The 27,827-nt window shown below is 40.2% G+C and overlaps 2 protein-coding genes across 6 annotated transcripts in view; one reads left to right on the top strand and one right to left on the bottom strand.

The window, feature by feature from the left end:
* The window catches only part of LOC147371610 (uncharacterized), a 130,702-nt gene that overhangs the window by 20,239 nt on the left and 82,636 nt on the right, over positions 1–27,827 (bottom strand). The window contains exons 2-4 of one of the 5 annotated variants that reach the window (XM_086399480.1): positions 13,679–13,737; positions 10,033–10,203; positions 4,946–5,182 (exon numbers count right to left, since the gene is read on the bottom strand). The exons of 1 other annotated variant lie outside the window; for it this stretch is intronic. In XM_086399480.1, coding sequence (XP_086255606.1) covers positions 10,151–10,203; positions 13,679–13,737 — 112 coding nt within the window. In that variant the 3' untranslated portion in view covers positions 4,946–5,182; positions 10,033–10,150. Of the gene's footprint in view, positions 1–4,945; positions 5,183–10,032; positions 10,204–13,678; positions 13,738–27,827 lie in introns of those variants that run through there. 3 more of the 5 variants (XM_086399479.1, XM_086399481.1, XR_015163657.1) reach the window with 3 other exon arrangements.
* The window catches only part of TMPRSS12 (transmembrane serine protease 12), a 34,156-nt gene continuing 16,487 nt past the window's right edge, over positions 10,159–27,827 (top strand). Inside the window, exons 1-2 of the mRNA XM_086399487.1 lie at positions 10,159–10,661; positions 11,640–11,835. Coding sequence (XP_086255613.1) covers positions 10,265–10,661; positions 11,640–11,835 — 593 coding nt within the window. The 5' untranslated portion in view covers positions 10,159–10,264. The remainder of the gene's footprint in view (positions 10,662–11,639; positions 11,836–27,827) is intronic.

The following is a 27,827-nucleotide window of genomic DNA, read 5'->3' as shown; positions in this document are numbered from 1 at the left end:
TCTTAATTTCTCTTTCTGATTTTTCATTGTTAGTTTACAGGAATGCAAGTGACTTCTGTGTATTGATTTTGTATCCTGCAACTTTGCTAAATTCACTGATTAGCTCTAGTAATTTTCTGATAATATCTTTAGAGTTTTCTATGTATAATATCATGTCATCTGCAAACAGGGAGCACTCTTACTTTTCTGATCTGGATTCCTTTATTTCTTTTTTTTCTATGATTGCTGTAGTCTAGATTTCCAAAACTACGTTGAATAATAGTGGTGAGAGTGGACACCCTTGTCTTGTTCTTGATCTTAGAAGAGATGCTTTCAGTTTTTCACCATTGAGAATAATGTTTGCTGTGGGCTTATCATATATGGCCTTTACTATATTGAGGTAGTAGGTTCCTTCTGTGCCCATTTTTTGAAGAATTTTAATCATGCTGCTGCCGCTGCTAAGTCACTTCTGTTGTGTCCGACTCTGTGTGACCTCATAAACGGCAGCCCACCAGGCTCCACCATCCCTGGGAGTCTCCAGGCAAGAACACTGGAGTGGTGCCGGGAGCCAGCACGGGAGTTCCCACCCATGACAAGGTCATGTGGGAGAGCCCTGACGGGCAAGGCGAGTCAGGGCTCGAGAGGCCCCCTGGACCTGCCTGAGCATCTACCCCAAAACCAAAATCTGTCTGTTTTACTATTTCACAACTTTCACCAACTCTTCTGACATGAACGGGGGGCTATCCCCGACCACCTTTCTCTGTAAGAAAATCAACTTAAAACTCTAGTTAATAAGTCTCCTGGGCGTAAAAGGAGTGTTTCAATTCAAACCCCTCTGATGACTTTCGAGCTTGCCTGACAGGTTTGTTCGGACTCCTGCAGCTACGCATGTGATTGTTCACAGCCTCCGAACCACGAGAGGCACAGGAAGCTTAAGATATTCTAACAATGCAGAGCTTCTCAGAGAGTTAAAATTGTTAGAATAGAACTAGTAGAGGATTTCTTTGTTGAGCTAATGCTTGCTGCCAAGTTTCCATATCCCTTACCTACTGTGTCCCTGGGAGTATATTGATTAATATAGTTGGTGTATAGAAATGTAAGTAGTAGCTTTAATGTTTGTAACCTTGGACCCTTGAGTTAATTCTTTTCTTGTTATAGCCCACCACATTTTTGCCCTATAGGAATGCAACTTTAATGCTTTTGGAGGGTGGTGCCTGACTTTAGAATAATCACCTTTAGAGAAAAATAAGTTTTCTGAAGAAAGGGTCATAAAATGTTAACAGGCCTCCTGGCCAGAAGATTATGTAAATCACCTAAAGCTTTTGCATATGATAAGTTTGCAGAAAGAAAGCCTGGCTTCAATAAGGATCAAGGACTGCTGACCTTGCATGACTCTACCCTTCCCGCCCCGCCCCTCCCATTATCCTCTATGCACAACTTAAGGTATAAAAACTACTTTGTAAAATAAAGTGTGGGCCTTGCTGAAACTTGGTATCCCCATGTCGTTCTTTGTCTTTCCTTTTCAGGCTGATTCCCTGGAGCACAGGGGCCCTCTGTGTTCACTTTCCTGCCTGGGCTTCTAAGACCCACTTGAGAAGGTGCCTAAGGTGGGGCACCTTCAGCTATTTGAGAGGGCGCCTGCGGCCTACATGAACAGAGCAAGTCCCATGCTGGGGCTTTATTGGCTTTCTGCGTAAACCAAGGAATATCAGCCTCTTTTCTCTCCTCTATTTTCTTAACTGCAAAATTCTTTCCTTATCTCTTTCTCTATTTCTCTCAGTCCCCGATGCTGTCCTCCCAAGGGAATCCCTGGATCCAACCAGGGCTGGACCCCGGTAGAGTGGGTTGCCATTTTCTTCTCCAATGCATGAAAGTGAAAAGTGAAAGTGAAGTCGCTCAGTCGAGTCCGACTCTTCGAGATCTCATGGGCTGCAGCCTACCAGGCTCCTCCATCCATGGGATTTTCCAGGCAAGAGTACTGGAGTGGGGTGCCATTACCTTCTCCCATTTTAATCACAAATGGGTGCTGAATTTTTTCTGTATCTATTGAGATTATCATATGGTTTTTATCTTTCAATTTGTTAATATGGTATATCACATTGATTCATTTGTGTATATTGAAGAATTCTTGAATCCCTGAAATAAACTCACCTAGATCATGGTGTATGAGCTTTTTAATGTGTTGGTGAATTCTGTTTGCTAAACTTTGTTGAGGATTTTTGCATCTATGTTCATCTGTGATATTGGCCTGCAGTTTTCTTTTTTTGTGTTGTCTTTGTCTTATTTTGGAATCAGGGTGATGGTGGTTTCATAGAATGAGTTTGGAAGTGTTCCTTCCTCTGCGATTTTTTGAAAGAGTTTTAGAAGGATAGGTATTAGCTCTTCTCTAAATGTTTGATATAATTCCCCTGTGAAGCCATCTTGTCCTGGGCTTTTGTTTTCTGGGAGATTTTTTATCACAGTTTTGATATCAGTGCTTGTTCATAATTCCTATTTCTTCCTGGTTCAGTCTTGGAAGACTGAACTTTTCTAAGAATCTGTCCATTTCTCCCAGGTTATGCATTTTATTTCCATACAGTTGCTCATAATAGTCTCATAATCCTTAGTATTTCTGCATTGTCTGTTGTAGCCTCTCCTTTTTCATTTCTAATTTTGTTGATTTGATTCTTTTCTCTTTTTTCCCTGATGAGTTTGGTGAAAGGTTTGTTAATTTTGTTTATCTTCTCAAAGAACCAGCTTTTAGTTTTATTAATCTTTATTATTGTTTCTTTCATTTCTTTTTCATTTATTTTTGCTCTGACTTTTGTGATTTCTTTCCTTCTGCTAATTTTGGTGGCGGGGGGGGGGGTCTGTTGTTCTTCTTTTCCCAGTTGTTTTAGGTGTAAAGTTAGGTTGTCTGTTCGACGTTTTTCTTGTTTCTTGAGGTAGGATTGTATTGCTATAAAATTCCCTCTTAGAACTGCTTTTGCTGCATCCCATTGGTTTTGAGTTGTCATGTTTTCATCTCATTTTGTTTTTTCTTTATTTCCCTTTTGATTTCTTCAGTAACCTGTTCCTTATTTAGAAATGTATTGTTTACTCTCCACGTGTTTGTGTTTTATACAGTTTTTTTCTAGTAATTGATATCTAGTTTCACAGTGTTGTCGTCAGAAGAGATGTTTGATATAATTTCAGTTTTCTTAAATTTACTGAGGTTTGATTTGTGATCCAGGATGTGGTCTATCCTGGAGAATGTTCCATGTGCACTTCAGAAGAAGGTGTATTCTTCTGCATTTGGATGGAATGTCCTGAAGATATCAATGAAATCCATCTCATCTAATGCAGCATTTAAGATTTGTGTTTTCGTATTAATTTTCTGTTTTGATGATCTGTCCACTGGTGTAAATGGGGTATTAAATTCTCCTGATATTACTGTGTTACTGTAAACTTTTCCTTTTATGTTTGTTAGTGGTTGTCTTATGTATTGAGGTGCTCCCATGTTGAGTGCATAGATATTTACAATTGTTATGCCTTCCTCTTGGACTGTTCCCTCATTATGTAGTGTCCTTCCTTATCTCTTGAAACCTTCTTTATTTTAAGATCTATTTTGTCTGTTATGAGAATTGCTACTCCAGCTTTCTTTGGATTTCCATTCACATGGAATATATTTTTCCATCCTTTCACTTTCAGTCTATATGTGTCTTTAGATCTGAAGTGGGTTTCTTGTAGACAGCATATATATGGGTCTTATTTTTGTATCCACTCATCCAGTCTGTGTCTTTTGGTTGGAGCATTGAATCCATTTACATTTAAAGTAATCATTGATATGTTCTTATTGCCATTTCCTTAATTGTTTGGGGTTTGTTTTTGTAGATCTTTATATTTTCTTGTATTTCCTGACTATATAAGTCCCTTTAACATTTGCTGTAAAGCTGGTTTGGTGGTACTGACTTCTCTTAACTTTTGCTTGTCTGTGAAGCTTTTGATTTCTCCATCAATTCTGAATGAGATCCTTGCTGGGTAGAGTAATTTTGGTTGTAGATTTTTCCCTTCCAGTACTTTAAATATATCCTGCCATTCCCTTCTGGCCTGCAGAGTTTCTATTGAAAGATCAGCTGTTAAACATATGAATTTCCCTGGTATGTTACTTGTTGCTTTTCCCTTGCTGCTTTTAATAGTCTTTGTGTTTAATCTTTGTTAGTTTAATTAGTATATGTCTTGGCGTGTTTCTCCTTGAGTTTATCCTGTATGGGACTTTTTGCATCTCTTGGACTTGATTGACTATTTCCTTTTCCATGTTGGGGAAGTTTTCAACTATAATCTCTTCAAAAATTTTCTCATACCCTTTCTTTTTCTCTTCTTCTTCTGGGACCCCTATAATTTGAATGTTGGTGCATTTAATATTGTCCCAGAGATCTCTGAGACTACTCCCAGTTCTTTTCATTCTTTTTACTTTATTCTGCTCTTCAGCAGTTATTTTCACCATTTTATCTTCCAGCTCACTCATACATTCTTCTATTTCAGATATACTCTTGATTCCTTCTAGAATATTTTTAATTTCAATAATTGTGTTGTTTGTTTATTCTTTAATTCTTCTAGGTCTTTGTTAATTGATACTTGCATTTTCTCCATTTTCAAGATTTTGGATCATTTTTACTATCATTATTTTGAATTCTTTTTCAGGTAGTTTGCTTATTTCCTCATTTATTTGGACTTGTGTGTTTCTAGTTTGTTCCTTCATTTGTGCAATATTTCTCTGCCTTTTCATTATTTTTTTTAACTTATTGTGTTTGAGATCTCCTTTTTCCAGACTTAAAGGTTGAATTCTTTCTTTCTTTTGGTTTCTGCCCTTGTAAGTTTGGTGCAGTGGTTTATATAAGCTTCATGTAGGATGTAACTTGTGCTTATGTTCTGGTGGAAGGAGGTGACTTTTTTTTTTTCCTCTGATGGGCAGGGCTAGTGCGGTGGTACTCCTGTCTGCTGATGACTGGGTTTGTGTTTTTGTCTTGTTTGTTGTTTGGATGAGGTGTCCTGCACAGGGTGCTACTGATAGTTGGGTGATGCCGGATCTTGTATACAGGTGGTTGCCTTTGTAGGAGTTCTCACTATTTAATATTACCTAGGGTGAGGAGTTCTCTGGTAGTCTAGGGTCTTGGAGTCAGTGCTCCCACTCCAAAGGCTCAGGGCTTGATCTCTGGCCAGGAACAGAGATTCCACAAGTGGTCTGTTATGGCATTAAATGGGATTAAAATAAATACCCCAAAACGAAAAGCCAAAGACAACCACAGACAAATGGCAATTACAAAATCAGGCAAATAATAATTAAAATAATGGACTATACACACATACATATACATCCATAAGCAAAATCAAAACAGTCCAACAAAAATGAAGTATAACAGATTGACCCGGTGAACAAAGGAAACCAAAAATGTTACCCACCAGTTAAGAACAAAACTAACTAAAGCACAAACTGGAAAACAAAACTAAAGCAGGGTACCAACTGGGGAATAAAGCAATGAAAGCAAAACTAACAAATATGGTGAGAAAAAGAAAGGAAAGAAAGAGAATAGAAATGCAAAGTTAAACAGAAGTAGATAAAGAATACTTACATATATTAAAGATTAACAGCAAGGGGTAAAGAACAGTAGGAAAAGCAAACAAAGGAATAAATGTAGAAAAAATAATAAGTTTTAAAAATTTAAATAAAAAGAGAGAGAAAAGGAAAACTCTACAGAACTGCAAAAGGCCAACATAGAGACAGAAATAACAGTGTGATTGAAAAAAAAAAATCTCAAAAGCTTAAATAGATTTCACAATGCTAATAAAACCAACAACTACAACAGAAGGAGGGAAAATAACAAAAATAAATCCAAAGAAACTAAAGAACAAGTCAAAATATAAGAATAATAAATGTTTTTCTTGAGCCTCTGCTGTCAGCGTCCTTTCCCTCACTGGGAGTCACAGTCCACCTCACTTCGCTAGGATGCCCTCCAACACTGTGCTGGTCTCTGGACCTGCTGTGAGGGCAGCTTAGACTATAATCTGGTCCTACTCCTGTGTGTTCTTGCCTCCAATGTCCACAGCTGTCAGAACTAGTGCATTTTCTTTTGTGGGAGTGCTCAATGTCTTTTTATATATTCCATAGACAACAGGGTCTGACTAGTTGATCATGTGGATTTAATCTGCAGCTTGTACAGCTGCTGGTAAGGTTTTGGGCCTTCTTCCTTAGCCACACTGCCCCTGGGTTTCAATTGTGGTTTTATCTCCACCTCCGCATGTGGGTAGTCCACTGGGGTTTGCTCCTGATGCTGCCTTGAAGAACTTAGGTCTGCTCCAGTGAGTGCCAGGTATTGAGGTGCTGCTTGGGTTGCGGGGACCCTGGTGGCGCCAAGTGTGCAGGGATGTGGACTGCCTCAGCCACAGGAGTTAAAGGAGCATATGAGGGACTTAAAGGGGCACACTGGGTGGAGTCCTACTCTACTGTTCCCTGCATCAGGCAGTTGATGGGCCAGCCTTTATTGTTCAGCTGCTGGTGCTGATGTGCGGGGAGAGAGAGGCTATGGTGATGGCTCCACCCCTCATGCATGACTCAGCAGTATCCCTGCTTCCATGGCTGCCTCGCTTTCCTCTATAGGCACTTCCTCCCTCACGTCCTCTCAGTCTGTCTCCAAGCAGTCAACAGCAGCCTTCGCCCTGGGATTGTCCACAATCTCTATGCTCCAGTTCCCACCTGCTGCACCTTCTAGGGGACCTGCGTCCCTGTCCAGGGTACATATGTCTGTAGCAAGGATTGTCTGATTCTCATTTCATTTAAGTTGTCACAGATCAGCTGCTTTATGTTTCTTAGCCTCAAATGTTTCTCCTCTGACCCAGACAATTGCCCTGATGTGGGGATCAGACCCCTGCTTCAGTTCCCCCACCCGCTGAGGGTAGGTCCAGTCCTACTAACACTCCCTGCTTTTCCCCCTAGTTCATTCATCCTACTGAGTTTTGCGTGGTTCTATATATTCTTTTCCAGTGGTCAGGTACTCCTGCCTGTTCTCAGTAGGTGTACTGCAAGCCCTTCTGTGTCTGAAGGTGTATTCTTGATGTATCCGTGGAGAGAGATGTACTCCATGTACACCTACTCCTCTGCCATCTTGTTCTCTCTCAAAAACGTTTCTGCTTTTTAATACACTCTCTAGGTTGGTCATAGCTTTTCTTCCAAGGAGCAAGCGTTTTTTAATTTCACGGTTGCACTTACCATCCACAGTGATTTTGGAGCCTAAGAAAATAAACTCTGTCATTGCTTCTACATTTCCCCCTTCTATTTGTCATGAAATGAGGGAACTGGATGCCATGATCTTAATTTTTTGAATGTTGAGTTTCAAGTCAGCTTTTTGACTCTCCCCTTTCACCCTCAAGAGGTTCTTTACTTCCTCTTCACTTTCTGCCTTTAGAATGGTGGTGGTGGTTGTTCAGTCACTAAGTTGTGTCCAACTCTTTGCGACCCCATGGACTGCAGCCAGGTTTCCCTGTTCTTCATCATCTCCCGGAGTTTGCTCAGATCCATGTCCATTGAGTCTGTGATGCTATCTAACTATCTCATCTTCTGCTGCCCTCTTTTCCTTTTGCCTTCAATCTTTCCCAGCATCAGGGTCTTTTCCAATGAGTTGGCTCTTCACATTAGGTGGCCAAAGTATTGGAGCTTCAGCATCAGTCCTTACAATGAATATTCAGGGTTGATTTCCTTTAGGATTAGAATGGTATCATCTGTATATCTGAGGTTGTTGGTATTTATCCCAGCAATCTTGATCCAGCTTACAATTTATCCAGCCCAGCATTTTACATGATATACTCTGTATGTAAGTTAAATAAGCAGGGTGACAATATATAGCCTTGACATACTCTTTTGCCAATTGTGAACCAGTCTGTTGTTCCATATCTGGTTCTGACTGTTGCTTCTTGACCTATATACAGGATTCTCAGGAGACAGGTTAGGTGGTCTGGTATTCCCATCTCTTTAAGAATTTTCCACAGTTTGTTGTGATCTACAGTCAAAAGACTTCAGTGTAGTTAATGAAGTAGATGTTTTTCTAGAATTCCTTGCTTTCTCTATCATCTAACAGATGTTGGCAATTTGATCTCTGGTTCCTCGGCCTTTTCTAAATCTAGTTTGTACATCTGGAAGTTCTCAGTGCACGTACTGCTGAAGCCTAGCTTTAAATATTTTGAGCATAACCTTATCAGCATGTGGAATGAATGCAACTGTGCAGTAGTTTGAACATTCTTTGGCACTGCCCTTCTTTGGGACTGGAATGAAAACTGACCTTTTAGAATAGGCCAATCCAAATCACCAAATGCTGGTACGAATGTGGAACAGGAACCCTCACTCATTGCTAATGGGAATGCAAAAATGGTGCAGCAAGTTTGGAAGACAGTTTGGCCATTTCTTACAAAACTAAACATACTCTTACTGTATGATCCAGCAATTGCACTGTTTGATATTTGCCCAAAAGAGCTTAAAACTTATGTTTATACAGAAATCTGCACACAGGTATTTATAGCAAATGTACTCCTAATTGCCAAAACTTGCAAGCAACTAAGTTATTCTTCAGTAGGTGAATGGATAAGCTTCGGTATATCCAGATAACAGAATACTATTGATCACTAGAAAAAAGTGAGATCTCAAGTCATGAAAAGATATAGAGAAATGTTAAATGCATATTGCTAAGTAAAAGAAACCAATCTGAAAGGCTACATACTGTATGTATGTATTATATATTCTGAAAAAGGCAAAACTATGGAAACAGTACATGAAGAGTGGCTGCATTAACGAAATCCATAAGACAAACACATAAAAGACCTAAGCGGGTACTTAATATGACATAATTAATGTCCCTTAAATACAGGATGAAAACATGAAAACATATTCAAATATTCAAATTCATTTAAAGTCAGGAAAATGCAGATTGAAACCATGAGCCCTCAATTTATACCCATCAGACTGCTAAATTAAAAAGCAGCAGAAAGGAGTACATCAAGGCTGTATATTGTCACCCTGCTTATTTAACTTATATGCAGAGTACATCATGAGAAATGTGGGGCTGGAGGAAGCACAAGCTGGAATCAAGATTGCCGGGAGAAATATCAATAACCTCAGATATGCAGATGACACCACCCTTATGGCAGAAAGTGAAGAGGAACTAAAGAGCTTCTTGATGAAAGTCAAAGAGGAGAGTGAAAAAGTTGGCTTAAAGCTCAACATTCAGAAAACTAAGATCATGGCATCTGGCCCCATCACTTCTTGGCAAATAGATGGGGAAACAGTGGCTGACTTTATTTTGACTCCAAAATCACTGAAGATGGTGATTGCAGCCAAGAAATTAAAAGACACTCCTTGGAAGGAAAGTCGTGACCAACCTAGACAGCATATTCAAAAGCAGAGACATTACTTTGCCAACAAAGGTCTGAATAGTCAAGGCTATGGTTTTTCCAGTAGTCATGTATGGTTGTGAGCACTGGACTATAAAGAAAGCTGAGCGCAGAAGAATTGATGCTTTTGAACTGTGGTGTTGGAGAAGACTCTTGAAAGTCCCTTGGATTGTAAGGAGATCCAACCAGTCCATCCTAAGGAAGATCAGTCCTGGGTGTTCACTGGAAGGACTGATGTTGAAGCTGAAACTCCAATATTTCGGCCACCTGATGCAAAGAGTTGACTCATTTGAAAAGACCCTGATGTAGGGACAGATTGAAGGCCGGAGGAGAAGGGGATAATAGAGGATGAGATGGTTAGATGGCATCACCGACTCCATGGACGTCAGTCTGGGTAAACTCTGGAAGTTGGTGATGGACTGAGAGGCCTGGTGTGCTGCGGTTCATGGGGTCACAAAGAATTGCACACGACTGATCATCTTAGGCTGAACTGAACTGAACTGAAATTTGATTCTATCAGCTCAGCCTAAGATGATCAGTTGAAGGTAAACTACTACAAAAATATAGTAAGATCAATGTGTACAAATGAAACTGGCCTCAGATCCCAACCTCCGTACTTCTCTGCCTTCTGCTTTACATTTCCCTTCTCCAGCTTACCCACTTCAGTTTAGACGCTCTTCCTTCTGGAAGCCTTCCTGGCCCTGGAAATCTGAGCTAGCAGCGCCCTCCAGTGGTTCCAGCTCTAAGCGTGTAGATCTGGCTCAGGAAGGTCTCATCAGCGAATCCGCAGACCCTGGCTGAGGGCGAGATACTCCCTCTGTCCAGTAACTAGAACAACGGGGAGGCCTGATTCATCCAGGTTATCTCGGCAGCCTCACAGGCCTCACGTATGGCTTCTAGCCTACTTCACGTGCACAGTCCTTCCCCGCCGCCCCGCACGCTTCGCCACTGCCTTCCACTCCCCTCTCTCCCACCTCGCAAACCACATCATCTAGGCCGCAGGCCCACGAGCTCGCGGAGAGGCGGGAGCCGGCAAGAAATGCCTGCCGCCATCTTGCCCACCGGGAGTTCAGACATGGCGCTGGGGCTCCCGAGTGCAGCGCTGTTGTTTCTGGCGAGCGCTCTCATATGCTCAGAACACTACTCGCTCTTCTCTGAAAGGAGTAGGCGCGGCTCCTCGTGGGAACAGGCTGGCGGTCTGGGGTGGCCTGAGGCCGTGAGTAGGAGGCCCAGAGGGCAGAAGGCGCGTGAGGCCCGCGAACAGCAAGAGTTGGACGCAAAGGGCAGTATCTGTTCTCTTCTTTAGTCAGTCGCCCTTTCTTTCTTTTGTCCCACTTAAGTAGTATTTGAATTTGGGGCCCTCCTTTTCTGTTTTTACCAACTGCCTTTACCTAAAAATGTACAGACCCTAGCTGCTGCTGCTTCTAAGTCGCTTCAGTCATGTCCGACTCTGTGCGACTCCATAGACGGCAGCCCACCAGGCTCCCCCGTCCCTGGGATTCTCCAGGCAAGAACACTGGAGTGGGTTGCCATTTCCTTCTCCAATGCATGAAAGTGAAAAGTGAAAGTGAAGTCGCTCAGTCGTGTCCGACTTTTAGCGACCCCATGGACTGCAGCCTACCAGGCTCCTCCGTCCATGGGATTTTCCAGGCAAGAGTACTGGAGTGGGATGCCACTGCCTTCTCCCATACAGACCCTTGCAGTTCTATATTAATGATGACTGTAATAGTAGTACTTTTGGTAGAAATGACATACACTTGTGCGTCTGTATATGCACCTTAAAATATTCTGGGGTGTGTCATTCCCACTTTACAGATTAATAGTTCATTGAAATTCAAAGCTTAAAGGGCTGTTAGGTGACTTTTTCATGCTGTTCAGAAAAATTAACCCCACAAGTTAAACGGCAAGTATTAGAAACTGTAGCTCTTGGTTCACCAGTCCCAGGAGCTCTCAGTTGCCATTTCAGATAAGGAAAAATGTGTTACCTGACCAGAGAAACTTATCTCACTATTACACTTTTCAGAAGCAAAGTTTTAAAATTCATGAATTGAGCTTATTTGATGTCTATTTGTAAGCAATCTGACATCATGTTTGTTTTAACTCGCTAAGATTTTTTTGTCAAATATGGGCATAGCTTAGGTATCCAGCTTGCTCTATCAGTTTTTTTTAATAGGAATTTAAAAATTATATAAATGTATTAAGATTAGAAACAAATACATATAATAATATGTTCAGTTCAAATAATATATCATTTTTATTTTTAGATTGTGGAATAGCACCACTTATGCATATGTTCAAGGGGTCTCGGATTGTAGGGGGCACAGAGGCTCAAACTGGCGCATGGCCATGGCTAGTTAGCCTACAGATTCATTCTGGCAGATTTGGTGCTCATGTATGTGCGGGAAGCTTAGTGAAAAATAGATGGGTCCTCACGGCTGCCCACTGCACTAAAGACGCTAGGTATGTATTCAGAACATTCCTACTTTATTATTTTAGGGGATATTTTGAAGCTCTTCTCACCTATTAAGTCCTGACATTGCACCTTTACTGGTCTGTTCCTTTGAGACGGTGGGGAGACTAACGCATTTGGAGAGGGGCAACCTGTATCCTAGTCCTCCTCTGACACTTTGTGGTGCAGTGGTTTTAAGTAAGGTTCCAGAACCTACTAGATGTACCAACTTGATCAAATAATATAGCTGTGTTACACTGTCACAGAGGGTGACTTCCCTGGTGGCTCAGACGGTAAAGCATCTGCCTACAATGCGGGAGACCCAGGTTTGATCCCTGGGTAGGGTCGTGAAGAGTCGGACACGACTGAAGGACTTCACTTTCACTTTTCACTTTCATGCATTGGAGAATCCACTCCAGTACTCTTGCCTGGAAAATCCCGTGGACGGAGGAGCCTGGTAGGCTACAGTCCATGGGGTCACAAAGAGTAGGACACGACTGAGTGACTTCACACTTCACATACTGTCACAGAATCTTAGAGTTCACAGAGGTATTTTAAGGGTTTAGTTCAATTCTCTGTCCTATATTTGAATCCTTCTTACAGTACTGAAATAAAGGGTTCTCTAGTCTGAAATTATTATTGCTTTAATGCATTGAGCCGGGCATTTTTTCATACACAATTTCCACTACTCCCCACAACCACTCTTTGCTAGAGGGAGACCCTGACTGGAAAGCAACAAAATCAGGGATCAAATCCAGGTGTGTCAGAATGAAAATCCACACACGTAACCATACCATTTGGCTTTCTACTTAAAAACTACCTTTTGTGATGATGAACCTTGGAAAGAACCTCATTTAAATTTTGTACAGCTTTAATTCTTAGAAAGCCTTTCCTTATGCTGAATAAGTATCTTGACTTTTATTCTGCCTGTTGAAGCCATATGTATTAAATTTCATTCCTCTTCCAAGCATTTGAAGATAGTATTAATTTTTCACCTAACAGTTCTCAAACCTAAATCTTATTGATATTTTTACCTTTTTACTCAACAAAAACTTACTCAATATGTTATATACTAGGAACTGGGCAAGATGCTGAGGAAGTCAACATTACTGAGGTACAGTCTATTTTTTAGGAGTTCCTCCTGTTTCAGAAAACTCTGCTACTTCTATTCCTGTTCCCCTTCATTTTCTAAATCTTGCACCATCAGCTGTCCCTTATTCCTTCTTAAAACAACTATTTATCAAAGACCTGCTCTGAGATTAGGTACTGTTTAAGGATGTTACATATAATTCTGTATTTAAATAAAATACCCTCTCAGTAGCCCTCTGGGAGAAGGCAGTGGCAACCCACTCCAGTACTCTTGCCTGGCAAATCCCATGGATGGAGGAGCCTGGTAGGCTGCAGTCCATGGGGTCGCTAAGAGTCAGATATGACTGAGTGACCACTTTCACTTTCCACTTTCATGCATTGGAGAAGGAAATGGCAACCCACTCCAGTGTTCTTGCCTGGAGAATCCCATGGACGGAGAAGCCTGGTAAGCTGCAGTCCATGGGGTCGCACAGAGTCGGACACGACTGAAGCGACTTGGCAGCAGCAGCAGCAGCCCTCTGAAATTGCTGTTACCTCCATTTCACACTTGAGGAATCCAGAGATCAGAGAGATTTGGTAACTTGCCCAAGATCACACTGCTGTAAAGTGGCAATCTATTGATTTAAACCTATTCTCAAATCTATGCTGTTTCATTATATCTCACTGTCTCTTTAGTATTTTTCAATATTTTCCTCGTTTCTTCCCTACAGCTTTCAAACATGTGTAGCTCAACTCATCATTATTTAACAAACAAACGAACCCTACCTGTTTCTGTTCTTCCTTTCTGTTCGGGTTTTTTTCTCCAGGACTTGGAAATGACGAACCTGAAAGAATGACATTTGGACAGTCTCTTGTAAGGACTGACAAGTTTATTTTTGTAGTCAAGTTTTTTTATAGAAGCAGGAACAAAGAGCTTAAAGTATGCGGCTGGCAGAGCGCATATGGAGTTAACACATAATCAGTAAAGACATTTTAAGGACAGCGCGCTCTAAATGACTCATGGGCTTATCTCACAACCCGCTCTCACAAGTAACATCCCTACTTATTATTAACTCTTGGTGCTGAGCATAACCAAAGGCAGGAGATGTTTTATTGTCTGCAGTGTAAAGCTGAGTATTTTTGGCCCTTTGTCATTTTTTCAAGGACTTTCTCCTTTTACGGCTATTTTGCACTATGCTTCTCAACACTTTCACTACTAGATTCCTTGAAAAAAAAAGGCTCCTTTTGTTCCACCTGCATTGACTCATAAAATCCCAGTTGCAATCTGATTTCCCAGCGTGCAATAGAACACACTATTAAAGACCCACCTCCATGCCAAATCCAATGAGCTCCACTCAATCCTTATCCTATTTTATCTCTATAACATTTGGCAAAGTTGATTACTGTTCTCTTCTTTCTTACTGGCTGCGCCATGTGGCTTGTAGGATCTTAATTCCCTGACCAGGGATCCAGCTCACACCCTCTGCATTGGAAGTGTGGGGTTTAACCACTGGACCACCAGGGAAGCCTTGTCATCTTTTAAATGACAGTATTTTCAAGAGTTCCACCTTCTATCCTCTTTCCTTATCATCTGAACTCTTTCTGAGAGATGTCTCATCTCGGAAATGAGATGAGACTCCTGTTTTAGGAGTCATCATGTGCTAGTAACTCCCAAGTCTCTCCAGCTGAGTCATATTTCCAGCTCCCTCCTATACATATATATTGGAGTCACATTCTCAAGAAGTCTAAACATGAAATTTTTAAATCTTTCTTCTAATTCTTTCCCTTCTCTATTTTCTTAGATAATAGCTTCACCAACAGTTCCATTACCCAGAGAGTTAGTTGACTCTCTGCAGTATCTCTTAAATTTGTTTCTTTTTGTCTCCCAATACTACTCTCCATTGATTAGAAGTAGATTCAGAATATCAGTCTCCATATCCTTAGTTCCTTACTCCTTACACTGTTACTGTGGTAAATATCTGAATGAATGTGAGGTGGTATCTCATTGTGGTTTTCATTCACATTTCCCTAATGATTAGTGACGGTGAGCACATTTCCATGTGCTTTCTGGCCATCGTATTTCTTCTTCCTTTTTTTAAAGTTTGATTTACTTTAGCTTTGGCTGCACCATGCAGCATGTTCTGTATGCAGGTCAGGAAGCAACAGTTAGAACTGGACATGGAACAACAGACTGGTTCCAAATAGGAAAAGGAGTACGTCAAGGCTGGATATTGTCAACCTGCTTATTTAACTTATATGCAGAGTACATCATGAGAAATGCTGGGCTGGAGGAAGCACAAGCTGGAATCAAGACTGCCGGGAAAAATATCAATAACCTCAGATGTGCAGATGACACCACCCTTATGGCAGAAAGTGAAGAACTAAAGAGCCTCTTGATGAAAGTGAAAGAGGAGAATGAAAAAGTTGGCTTAAAGCTTAACATTCAGGAAACAAAGATCATGGCATCCAGGCCCATCACTTCATGGCAAAGAGATGCAGAAACAGTGGAAACAGTGACATTTTATTTTTGGGGGGTCCAAAATCAGTGCAGATGGTGACTGCAGCCATGAAATTAAAAGATGCTTACTCCTTGTAAGGAAAGTTATGACCAACCTAGAGAGCACATTAAAAAGCAGAGACATTACTTTGCCAACAAAGGTCCGTCTAGTCAAGGCTATGGTTTTTCCAATGGTCATGTATTGATGTGAGAGTTGGACTATAAAGAAAGCTGAGTGCTGAAGAATTGATGCTTTTGAACTGTGGTGTTGGAGAAGACTTGAGAGTCCTTTGGACTGCAAGGAGATCCAACTAGTCCATGCTAAAGGAAATAAGCCCTGAATATTCATTGGAAGGACTGATGTTGAAGCTGAAACTTCAATACTTTGGCCACCTGATTCGAAGAGCTGACTCACTGGAAAAGACCTTGATGCTGGGAAAGATTGAGGGCAGGAGAAGGGGAGGACAGAGGATGAGATGGTTGGATGGCATCACCAATTCAATGGACGTGAGTGTGAGTAAACTCCGGGAGTTGGTGATGGACAGGGAGGCCTGGTGTGCTGCAGTCCATGGGGTTGCAAAGAGTCGGACATGACTGAGTGACTGAACTGAACTGAACTGAACTGATGCAGTATGTGGGATCTTAGTTCTCGGACTAGCAATCAAACCTGGAAGCATGAACCACCAAAAAAGTTCTGTATTCTTCTTTGAAGAACCATTTATTCAAGTCCTTTCCCCGTTTTTGAACTGGGCTGTTTGGATTTTTGTGGATATTGAGCTGTAGGAATGCTTTATTTATTTTCAATATTAATCCCTTACTAGTCAAGGCTATGGTTTTTCCAGTGGTCATGTATGGATGTGAGAGTTAGACTATGAAGAAAGCTGAACGCTGAAGAATTGATGCTTTTGAACTGTGGTGTTGGAGAAGACTCTTGAGAGTCCCTTGGACTGCAAGGAGATCCAACCAGTCCATCTTAAAGGAGATCAGTCCTGGGTGTTCTTTGGAAGGACTGATGCTGAAGCTGAAACTCCAATACTTTGGCCACCTCATGCGAAGAGTTGACTCATTGGAAAAGACTCTGATGCTGGGAGGGATTGGGGGCAGGAGGAGAAGGGGACGACAGAGGATGAGATGGCTGGATGGCATCACTGACTCGATGGACATGAGTTTGAGTGAACTCCGGGAGTTGGTGTTGGACTGGGAGGCCTGGCGTGCTGAGATTCCCGGGGTCGCAAAGAGTCAGACACGACTGAGTGACTGAACTGACTGACGGAAATATATATGATTTGCAAACATTTTCTCAAATTCTGTGACTTGTCTTTTCACTCTCTTAATAGTGTCCTTTTATGCAAAAGTTTTAACTTTGACCAACTCCAATTTATTTTTTTCTTTTGTTATTTATATGTTTGATGTCACATCTGAGAATCATTGCCAAATCCAATATCATGAAGCTTTTCTTCTGTGCTTTCTTCTAAGAGTTACATAGCTTTATTCTTACACTTAGGTCTTTGATCTGTGTTGACTTAACTTTTGCATATGTTATAAAGTAGGATCCAATTTCATTCTTTTGTATGTAGATATCCAATTTTCCCAGCACCATTGCTGAAAAGTCTTTCCTTTCTCCATTGAATAGTCTTGGTACTCTTGTTGAAAATCAACTGACCACATATGCAAGAGTGTATTTCTGGGCTCTCTAGTCTTTTCATTGCCATATATGTCCGCCCTTATGCTAGTACCGCACTGTTTTGATTACTGTAGCTTTTCATTAAGTTTTGAAAACTAGAGGTATGATCCTCCAACTTCATTCTTCTTTTTCAGATTTATTTTGGCTACTTGGGGTCTTTTGATATTCCCTATGAATTTTAGGATTTTTTTTTTTAATTTCTGCAAAAACATTGGTATTGGTATAGGTGCTGCATTGACTCTATGGAGCATTCTGTGTAGTACTGTCATTTTTAACAATATTAAGTCTTCCAATACATGAACAAGGGATGTCTTTCCATTTATTTACATCATCTTTAATTTCTTTTAGCAAAGTTTTGTAGTTTTCAGTGTATATAACTTGCTTTCTTAATCTTATGGTCTGAATATAAATTGAAGTCAGTTCAGTTCAGTTGCTCAGTCATGTCCAACTCTTTGTGACCCCAATGGACTGCAGCACTCCAGGCTTCCCTGTCCAGCACCAACTCCTGGAGCTTGCTTAAACTCATGTTCATTGAGTTGGTAATGCCATCCAACCATCTCATCCTGTCATCCCCTTCTCCTTCTGCCTTCAATCTTTTCCAGCATCAGGGTCTTTTCCAAGGAGTCAGTTCTTAGCATCAGGTAGCCAAAGTATTGGAGCTTCAGCTTCAGCATCAGTCCTTCCATGAATATTCAGGACTGATTTCCTTTAGGATTGACTGGTTGGATCTCCTTGCAGTCCAAGGGACTCTCAAGAGTCTTCTCCAACACCACAGTTCAAAAGCATCAATTCTTCGGTGCTCAGCTTTCTTTATAGTCCAACTCTCACATCCATACCTGACTCCTGGAAAAACCATAGCCTTGACTAGATGGACCTTTGTTGGCAAAGTAATGTCTCTGCTTTTTAATATGCTGTCTATGTTGGTCATAGCTTTTCTTCCAAGGAGCAAGCATCTTTTAATTTCATGGTTGCAGTCACCATCAGCAATGATTTTGGAGCCCAAGAATATAAAGTCTGTCACTGTTTCCATTGTTTCCCCATCTATTTGCCATGAAGTAATGGAACCAGATGCCATGATCTTAGTTTTCTGAATGTTGAGTTTTAAGCCAGCTTTTTCACTCTTCTCTTTCACCCTCATCAAGAGGCTCTTTAGTTGTTCTTCACTTTCTGCCATAAGGATAGTGTCGTCTGCATATCTGAGGTTACTGATATTTCTCCCGGCAATCTTGATTCTAGCTTGTGCTTCATCCAGCCCAGCATTTTGCATGATATACTCTGCGTGTAAGTTAAGTAAGCAGGGTGACAATATACATCCTTGACGTACTTCTTTCCCAGTTTTGAACCAGTCAGGTTCCATGTCTGGTTCTAACTGTTGCTTCTTGACCTACATACTGGTTTCTCAGAAGGCAGGTAAGGTGGTCTGGTATTCCTATCTCTTTAAGAATTTTCCAGTTTGTGGTGATCCACACAGTAAGTAATACAAACTGATTTAGCTATTCTTTGTCATTTGATGGAGGATTTAATCTGTTTACATTTAAACTAATTATTGATAGGTAAGGACTTACTATTGCCATCTTAATTGTTTTCTGGTTTTTTTTATAGATCCATTATTCCTTGTTTATTAGCCTGCTGTTTTGTGTGTGCGTGTGCTTTGATGTCTTTTGGTATGAGTAAGCCTTGACTTCTTTTTTTAAATTTATTTTTAATTGGAGAATAATTGTTTTACAAAGTTGTGTTGGTTTCTGCCATACAACAATGTGAATCAGCCATAAGTATACATATGTCCCTGCCCTCTTGTCACAGAGCACAAGGTTGGGGTCCCTGTGTTATACACCAACTTCCCACTATCTGTTTTACACATGCTAATGTTGCTTTGACTTCTTTATTGTGTCCTTTTGTGTAATTGCTACAGGTTTTTCCCTTGAGATTATCAAGAAGTTTACACAAACTACCTTAAAATTATAACATCATATTTTAAGCTGTTACAACTTCAATAGAATTCCTAAACTTTACACTTTAGCTTTTCCTCCACCTCACATTTTAGGATACTGTTGTAATGGTTTATGTATTTTTATGTAACTAATGGATGATTATAGTTATGATTATTTTTACTACATTAATTTAACTTTTAAACTAAAATTGTAAGTAAATTATATGCCACTATTACCAAATTACCGAATGTAAGTTTGACTGTATGTTTACCATTACCAATGAGTTTTGCACTACATTTTAATGTCTTTATGATGTTAATTAGTGTCCTTTTACTTTCACTCAAAGAACCTCCTTTAGCACTTCTTGTAAGGTTGTTGTTCAGTCGATCAATTGTGTCTGACCCTGTGACCCAATGGACTGTAGCACGCCAGTCTTCCAAGTCCTTCACCATCTTTCAGAGTTTGCTCAAATTCATGTCCATTGAGTCAGTGATGGCATCCAACCATTTTGTCCTCTGTTACCTCCTTCTCCTCCTGCCTTCAATCTTTCCTAGTATCAGTAAGTGTGTTAGTCACTCAGTCATGCCTGACTCTTTGCGATCCCATGGACTGTAGCCTGCCAGGCTCCTCTTTCCATGAAATTTTCCAGGCAAGAATACTGGAGTGGGTTTCCATTTCTTTCCCAGCATAGGGTCTCTTCCAGTAAGTCAGCTGTTCACATCGGGTGGCCAAAGGATTGGCACTTTAGCTTCAGCATCAGTCCTTCCAATGAATATTCAGGGTTGATTTCATTTAGGATTGACTAACTTGATCTCCTTGCAGTCCAAGGGACTCAAGAGTCTTCTCCAACACCATAGTTCAAAAGCATCAGTTCTTTGGCACTCAGTCTTCTTTATGGCCCAGCTCTCACATCCATACATGATACTGGAAAAACCACAGCTTTGACTACATAGACCTTTGTCAGAAAAGTAATGTCTCTGCTTTTTAATACACTGTCTAGGTTTGTCATAGCTTTTCTTCCATGGAGCAAATGTCTTTTAATTTCATGGCTGCAGTCACCATCCACAGTGATTCTGGAGCCCAAGAAAATAAAGTCTGTCACTGTTTCCATTGTTTCCCCATCTATTTGCCATGAAGTGATGGAACCAGATGCCATGATCTTAGTTTTCTGAATGTTGGGTTTTAAGCCAGCTTTTTCACTCTCCTCTTTCACCCTCATCAAGAGGCTCTTTAGTTTCTCTTCACTTTCTGCCATTAGGGTGGTTATCATCTACATATCTGAGGTTATTGATATTTCCCCCAGAAATCTTGATTCCAGCTTGTGAATCATCCAGCCCAGCATTTCACATGATGTACTCTGCATATATGTTAAATAAGCAGAGTGACAATATACAGCCTTGACGTACTCTTTTCCCAACTTTGAACCAGTCCATTGTTCCATGTCCAGTTCTAACTGTTGCTTCTGGACCTGCATACAGGTTTCTCAGGAGGCAGGTAAGGTGGTCTGGTATTCCCATCCCTTTAAGAATTTTCCACAGTTTGTTGTGATCCACACAAAGGCTTTAACATAGTCAATGAAGCAAAAGATGTTTTTCTAGAATTCTTTTGTAAGGTTAATGTAGTAGTAATGAACTCCTTCAGCTTTTGTTTGTTCAGGAAGTCTTTATCCAACAATTTTCTGTCTACAAGGGACTCACTTTAGTTTTAAAGGCACACATAGGGGACTTCCCCGGTGGTTCAGCAGTTACAAGTTTGTCTTGCAATGCAGGGGGTGCAGTTCAGTTCCAGGGAACTAAGATCTCATATGCCATGGAGCAACTGAGCCTGCATGCCACAACCAGACAGCACACACATCACAGTGAAAGTTCCCACATGAGACTATGAAGGTCCCATGTGCAGCAACGAGGATTCCATGTGCAGCAATCTTCATTGCTGCACCAGACCACCTTACCTGCCTCCTGAGAAACCTGTATGCAGGTCCAGAAGCAACAGTTAGAAGCAGCCAAATAGATAAATTAAAAAAAAATTTTTTTAAGGCACATATAGACTGAGAGTGAAGGGATGGAAAAAGATATTTCAAGAAATTGGTAACCTCCTAAAAAGCAAGGGTATTTATATTAGACAAAATAGACTTTAAGCATAAAATGGTAAAAGAGACAAGAAAAGATCAGCATACAATGGAAAAGACCCTGATGCTGGGAAAGATTGAAGGGAAAAGGAGAAGAGGGTAGGAGAAGATGAGATGGTTAGATAGCATCACCCACTCAATGCACATGAATCTGCAAACTCCAGAAGATGATGAAGGACAGGGAAGCCTGTTGTGCTGTAGGCCATCAAAGAGTCAGACACAACTTAGTGACTGAACAACAATAATAAAGGGGTCAAGCCATCAAGAAGATATAATAACAGTAAGTATTTATGCATCCAACACTGGAGCGTCTAAATATATAAAGCAAGAACTAACAGAGTTAAAAGGAGAAATAAATAGCAATTCAGTAATAGTTGGGGACTTTAGTTGGGGATCTTAACAATTGACAGATCATCTAGAGAGAGAATCAATAAGGCAACAGCAGATTTAAACAATGCTATAGATCAAGAAGGACTTAACAGACATAGACAACCTTCTAGCCAACAGCAGCAGACTATACATTCTTCTCAAGTACACATGGAACATTTTCTATGACAGACCATATGTTAGGCCACAAAACAAGTCAGCAAATTCAAGGAGACCGAAATCATACCAAGGATCTTCTCTGAACACAATAGCATGAAAGTAGAAATGAATAAAAAGAGGAAAATTGGAAAATGCATGAATACATGGAAATTAAACAATACTCTCCTAGGAAACCAATGGATCAAAGAAGAAACTAAAAGAGAAATTTAAAAAGGATTTTGAGACAAAAATGGAAACACAACTTAAGCAGCAAAAGCAGTTCTAAGAGAGAAGTTCATGGCAATAAATGTATATATTAAGAAGCAAGATAATACCAAATAAAGAACCCACCTCTGTACCTGAAGGAACTAGAAAAAGAAGAAACTGAACCTAAAATTAGAAGGAAGGAAATAATAAAGATTAGCACAGTGTTAAATAGATACCAAAAATATATAAAACATTAACCAAACTAAGAGTTGGTTCTTTGAAAAGATAAACAAAATTGATAAACACTTATTTACCAAGGAAAAAAGAGGTATAACTTATACCACAGAAATACAAAGGATCATAAGATTTTTTAAATGGGTATAGAATCTGAGTAGATATTTTTCCAGAGAAGATAAATGGTCAACAGGTACCCAGAAAGATGCTCAACTCACTAGTCATTAGGGAAATGTAAATTAAAACCACAATGAAATATTACCTTACAATGACCATCATCAAAATAGACAGCTAACAAATGCTGGTGTGGATATGGAGGAAAAGGAACACTTGTGAACTGCTTATAGGAGTATATAAATTGGTATATCTACTATGGAAAAACAGTATGGAGGGTTCTCAAAAAATTAAAAATAGTACTATAACATGATCCAGCAATTCTATCTCTGGGACTATATCCAAAAGGGATGAAACATTAACTCGAAAAGATACCTGCACCCCATGTTCATAGCAGAATTATTTATAACAGCTTCTAAGTGACAAGTAATGGATGAATGGATAAAAAAGTAAAGAAATGTGATGTGTGTGTGTGTGTGTATAATTTAGCCATAAATAATGAGGAAATCCTATCATTTGTGACACTGTGGACGGATCTTGAAGGCATCATGCTAAGTCAAATAAGTCTGACAGACAAATTCATACTGCATGTTCTCCGTTATAAGTAGAATCCAAAAAAACCAAAAAATCCCCACCAAATTCAGAGAAAAAGAGATGAGATTTGTGGCTTGTTTCCAGAGGCAGGCTGAAGGGATATTGGAGGAGAGGTAGTCAAAGGTACAAACTTCCATCATAAGATAAATAAGAACTAGGAATATAACGTACAACATGATGAGTATAGTTAAGACTGCTGTATGATATACAGGAAAATTGTTAAGAGAGTATGTCCTAAGAGTTTTCATCACAAGGAGAATTTTTTTCTTTCTTTTTTATTGCATATAAATGAGATAATGGATGTTACTTAAACCTATTGTGGTAATCACTTTACAATATATGTAGATCAATGTGCAGTACACCTTAATCTTATACAATGATGTATGTCAATTATTTCTCAATAAAACTGAAAAAATTTTAATTCAAGAAAGATAAATTAATTTTATCTTTATCTTTAAAGATAATTTAATTCAAGAAAGAAAAGAAACATTATTTAAAAGTTCAGTTCAGTCGCTCAGTCGTGTCCGACTTTGCAACCCCATGAACCGCAGCACGCCAGGCCTCCCTGTCCATCACCAACTCCCAGAGTCCACCCCAACCCATGTCCATTGTGTCGGTGATGCCATCCAACCATCTCATCCTCTGTTGTCCCCTTCTCCTCCAGCCCTCACTCTTTCCCAGCAACAGGGTCTTTTCAAATGAGTCAGCTCTCCACATCAGGTGGCCAAAGTATTGGAGTTTCAGCTTTAGCCTCAGTCCTTCCAATGAACACCCAGGACTAATCTCCTTTAGGATGCACTGGTTGGATCTCCTTGCAGTCCAAGGGACTCTCAAGAGTCTTCTCCAACACCATAGTTCAAAAGCATCAATTCTTTGACATTCAGCTTTCTTTATAGTCCAACTCTCACGTCCATGCATGACTACTGGAAAAACCATAGCCTTCACTAGATGGACCTTTGTTGGCAAAGTAATGTCTTTGCTTTTTAATATGCTGTCTAGGTTAGTCATAACTTTCCTTCCAAGGAGCAAGCGTCTTTTAATTTCATGGCTGCAATCACCATCTGTAGTGATTTTGGAGTCCAGAAAAATAAAGTCAGCCACTGTTTCCACTGTTTACCCATCTATTTCCTATGAAGTGATGGGACCAGATGCCATGATCTTCGTTTTCTGAATGTTGAGCTTTAAGCCAACATTTTCACTCTCCTCTCTCACTTTCATCAAGAGGCTCTTTAGTTCTTCTTCACTTTCTGCCATAAGGGTAGTGTCATCTGCATATCTGAGGTTATTGATTTTTCTCCCAGCAATCTTGATTCCAGCTTGTGCTTCCTCCAGCCCAGCGTTTCTCATGATGTACTCTGCATATAAGTCAAATAAGCAGGATGACAATATACAGCCTTGACGTACTCCTTTTCCTGTTTGGAACCAGTCTGTTGTTCTATGTCCAGTTCTAACTGTTGCTTCCTAACATGTATACAGGTATTTAAAAGTAGCTTAAAGCATTTAAGCTATAATTTCCTTTTAAACACAATAGAACTAGGACTTTAAAATATTTTTACAAAGTTTTTAGAGGTTACCTAGTCCACTTTTAAGATAGCTAAATATCTTCTACTTCCTTGGAATAAATTCTAGAAAGCTGAATTGCAGTGTCAAATACAACATAGTTTTTATAGGTTACTGGTACATGCTGCCAAAGTACCCATCTATTTGTATTTTCCCCAATGAATAAGAGTAACTTTGTTCCTCTGACTCTTGTCTGTACTGAGCATAATCATCAAATATGCATACACACAGTTTGCCAATTTGAAGGATGAGAAGAGCTTCAGCATTTGTAAACAACAGGGTATAAAGTAAATAGTTCCTCCAAACCAAATTCAAATGCAGTAACTATTAACCACTTGGGGCTTTAATTGTTAATTTTTGACCTATAAAAGATTTTTTGGTTTAGTTTGATTTCTGCTTGCTTTTTTTTAAAAGACTGTCAAGATCCATTCAGTTCAGTTGCTCAGCCATGTCCAACTCTTTGTGACCCCATGAATCGCAGAATGCCAGGCCTCCCAGTCCAACACCAACTCCCGGAGTTCACTCAAACTCATGTCCATCAAGTCGGTGATGCCATCCAGCCATCTCATCCTCTGTCATCCCCTTCTCCTTCTGCCCCAAATCCCTCCCAGCATCAGAGTCATTTCCAATGAGTCAACTCTTTACATGAGGTGGCCAAAGTATTGGAATTTCAGCTTTAGTATCATTCCTTCCAAAGAACACTCAGGGCTGATCTCCTTTAGAATGGACTGGTTGGATCTCCTTGCAGTCCAAGGGACTCTCTAGAGTCTTCTCCAACACCACAGTTCAAAAGCATCAATTCTTCGGCGCTCAGCCTTCTTCACAGTCCAACTCTCACATCCATACATGACCACAGGAAAAACCATAGCCTTGACTAGACGAACCTTTGTCGGCAAAGTAATGTCTCTGCTTTTCAATATGCTATCTAGGTTGGTCATAACTTTCTTTCCAAGGAGTAAGTGTCTTTTAATTTCATGGCTGCAGTCACCATCTGCAGTGATTTTGGAGCCCCCAAAAATAAAGTCTGACACTGTTACCACTGTTTCCCCATCTAATTCCCATGAAATGGTGGGACTGGATACCATGATCTTCGTTTTCTGAATGTTGAGCTTTAAGCCAACTTTTCCACTCTCCTCTTTCACCTTCATCAAGAGGCTTTTTAGTTCCTCTTCACTTTCTGCCATAAGGGTGGTGTCATCTGCATATCTGAGGTTATTGATATTTCTCCCAGCAATATTGATTCCAGCTTGTGCTTCTTCCAGCCCAGCATTTCTCATGATGTACTCTGCATATAAGTTAAATAAACAGGGTGACAATATACAGCCTTGATGTACTCCTTTTCCTATTTGGAACCAGTCTGTTGTTCCATGCCCAGTTCTAACTGTTGCTTCCTGACCTGCATACAAATTTCTCAAGAGGCAGATCAGGTGGTCTGGTATTCCCATCTCGAAGAATTTTCCACAGTTTATTGTGATCCACACAGTCAAAGGCTTTGGCATAGGCAATAAAGCAGAAATACATGTTTTTCTGGAACTCTCTTGCTTTTTCCATGATCCAGCGGATGTTGGCAATTTGATCTCTGGTTCCTCTGCCTTTTCTAAAACCAGCTTGAACATCAGAAGTTCACGGTTCACGTATTGCTGAAGCCTGGCTTGGAGAATTTTGAGCATTACTTTACTAGTGTGTGAGATGAGTGCAATTGTGCGGTAGTTTGAGCATTCTTTGGCATTGCCTTTCTTTGGGATTGGAATGAAAACTGACCTTTTCCAGTCCTGTGGCCACTGCTGAGTTTTCCAAATTTGCTGGCATATTGAGTGCAGCACTTTCACAGCATCATCTTTCAGGATTTGAAATAGCTCAACTGGAATTCCATCACCTCCACTAGCTTTGTTCATAGTGATGCTTTCTTCTTCTTTTTTTTAAATTTTATTTTATTTTTAAACTTTACATAATTGTATTAGTTTTGCCAAATATCAAAATGAATCTGCCACAGGTATACATGTGTTCCCCATCCTGAACCCTCCTCCCTCCTCCCTCCCCATACCATCCCTTGGGTCGTCCCAGTGCTCTAGCCCCAAGCATCCAGTATCGTGCATCAAACCTGGACTGGCATCTCGTTTCATACATGATATTTTATATGTTTCAATGCCATTCTCCCAAATCTTCCCACCCTCTCCCTCTCCCACAGAGTCCATAAGACTGTTCTATACATTAGTGTCTCTTTTGCTGTCTTGTACACAGGGTTATTGTTACCATCTTTCTAAATTCCATATATATGTGTTATTATACTGTATTGGTGTTTTTCTTTTTGGCTTACTTCACTCTGTATAATAGGCTCCAGTTTCATCCACCTCATGAGAACTGATGCAAATGTTTTCTTTTTAATGGCTGAGTAATACTCCATTGTGTATATGTACCACAGCTTTCTTATCCATTCATCTGCTGATGGACATCTAGGTTGCTTCCATGTCCTGGCTATTATAAACAGTGCTGTGATAAACATTGGGGTACACGTGTCTCTTTCCCTTCTGGTTTCCTCAGTGTGTATGCCCAGAAGTGGGATTGCTGGATCATAAGGCAGTTCTATTTCCAGTTTTTTAAGGAATCTCCACACTGTTCTCCATAGTGGCTGTACTAGTTTGCATTCCCACCAACAGTGTAAGAGGGTTCCCTTTTCTCCACACCCTCTCCAGCATTTATTATTTGTAGACTTTTGGATCACAGCCATTCTGACTGGCGTGAAATGGTACCTCATAGTGGTTTTGATTTGCATTTCTCTGATAATGAGTGATGTTGAGCATCTTTTCATGTGTTTGTTAGCCATCTGTATGTCTTCTTTGGAGAAATGTCTGTTTGGTTCTTTGGCCCATTTTTTGATTGGGTCATTTATTTTTCTGGAGTTGAGCTGTAGAAGTTGCTTGTATATTTTTGAGATTAGTTGTTTGTCAGTTGCTTCATTTGCTATTATTTTCTCCTATTCTGAAGGCTGTCTTTTCACCTTGCTAATAGTTTCCTTTGATGTGCAGAAGCTTTTAAGGTTAATTAGGTCCCATTTGTTTATTTTTGCTTTTCTTTCCAATATTCTGGGAGGTGGGTCATAGAGGATCCTGCTGTGATGTATGTCAGAGAGTGTTTTGCCTATGTTCTCCTCTAGGATTTTTATAGTTTCTGGTCTTTAATCCATTTTGAGTTTATTTTTGTGTATGGTGTTAGAAAGTGTTCTAGTTTCATTCTTTTACAAGTGTTTGACCAGATTTCCCAGCACCACTTGTTAAAGAGATTGCCTTTAATCCACTGTATATTCTTGCCTCCTTTGTCAAAGATAAGGTGCCCATATGTGCGTGGATTTATCTCTGGGCTTTCTATTTTGTTCCATTGATCTATATTTCTTTGTGCCAGTACCATCATAGTGATGCTTTCTAAGGCCCACTTGACTTCACATTCCAGGATGTCTGGCTCTA

The sequence above is a fragment of the Bos grunniens genome, chromosome 5 (assembly GCF_055505025.1).
Source record: "Bos grunniens cultivar Pamir isolate PY7600 chromosome 5, Bosgru_T2T1.0, whole genome shotgun sequence".
Lineage (NCBI taxonomy): Eukaryota > Metazoa > Chordata > Mammalia > Artiodactyla > Bovidae > Bos > Bos grunniens.
Note: the sequence above shows the minus strand (reverse complement) of the source record. Positions and strands in the feature narration are given on the sequence as shown.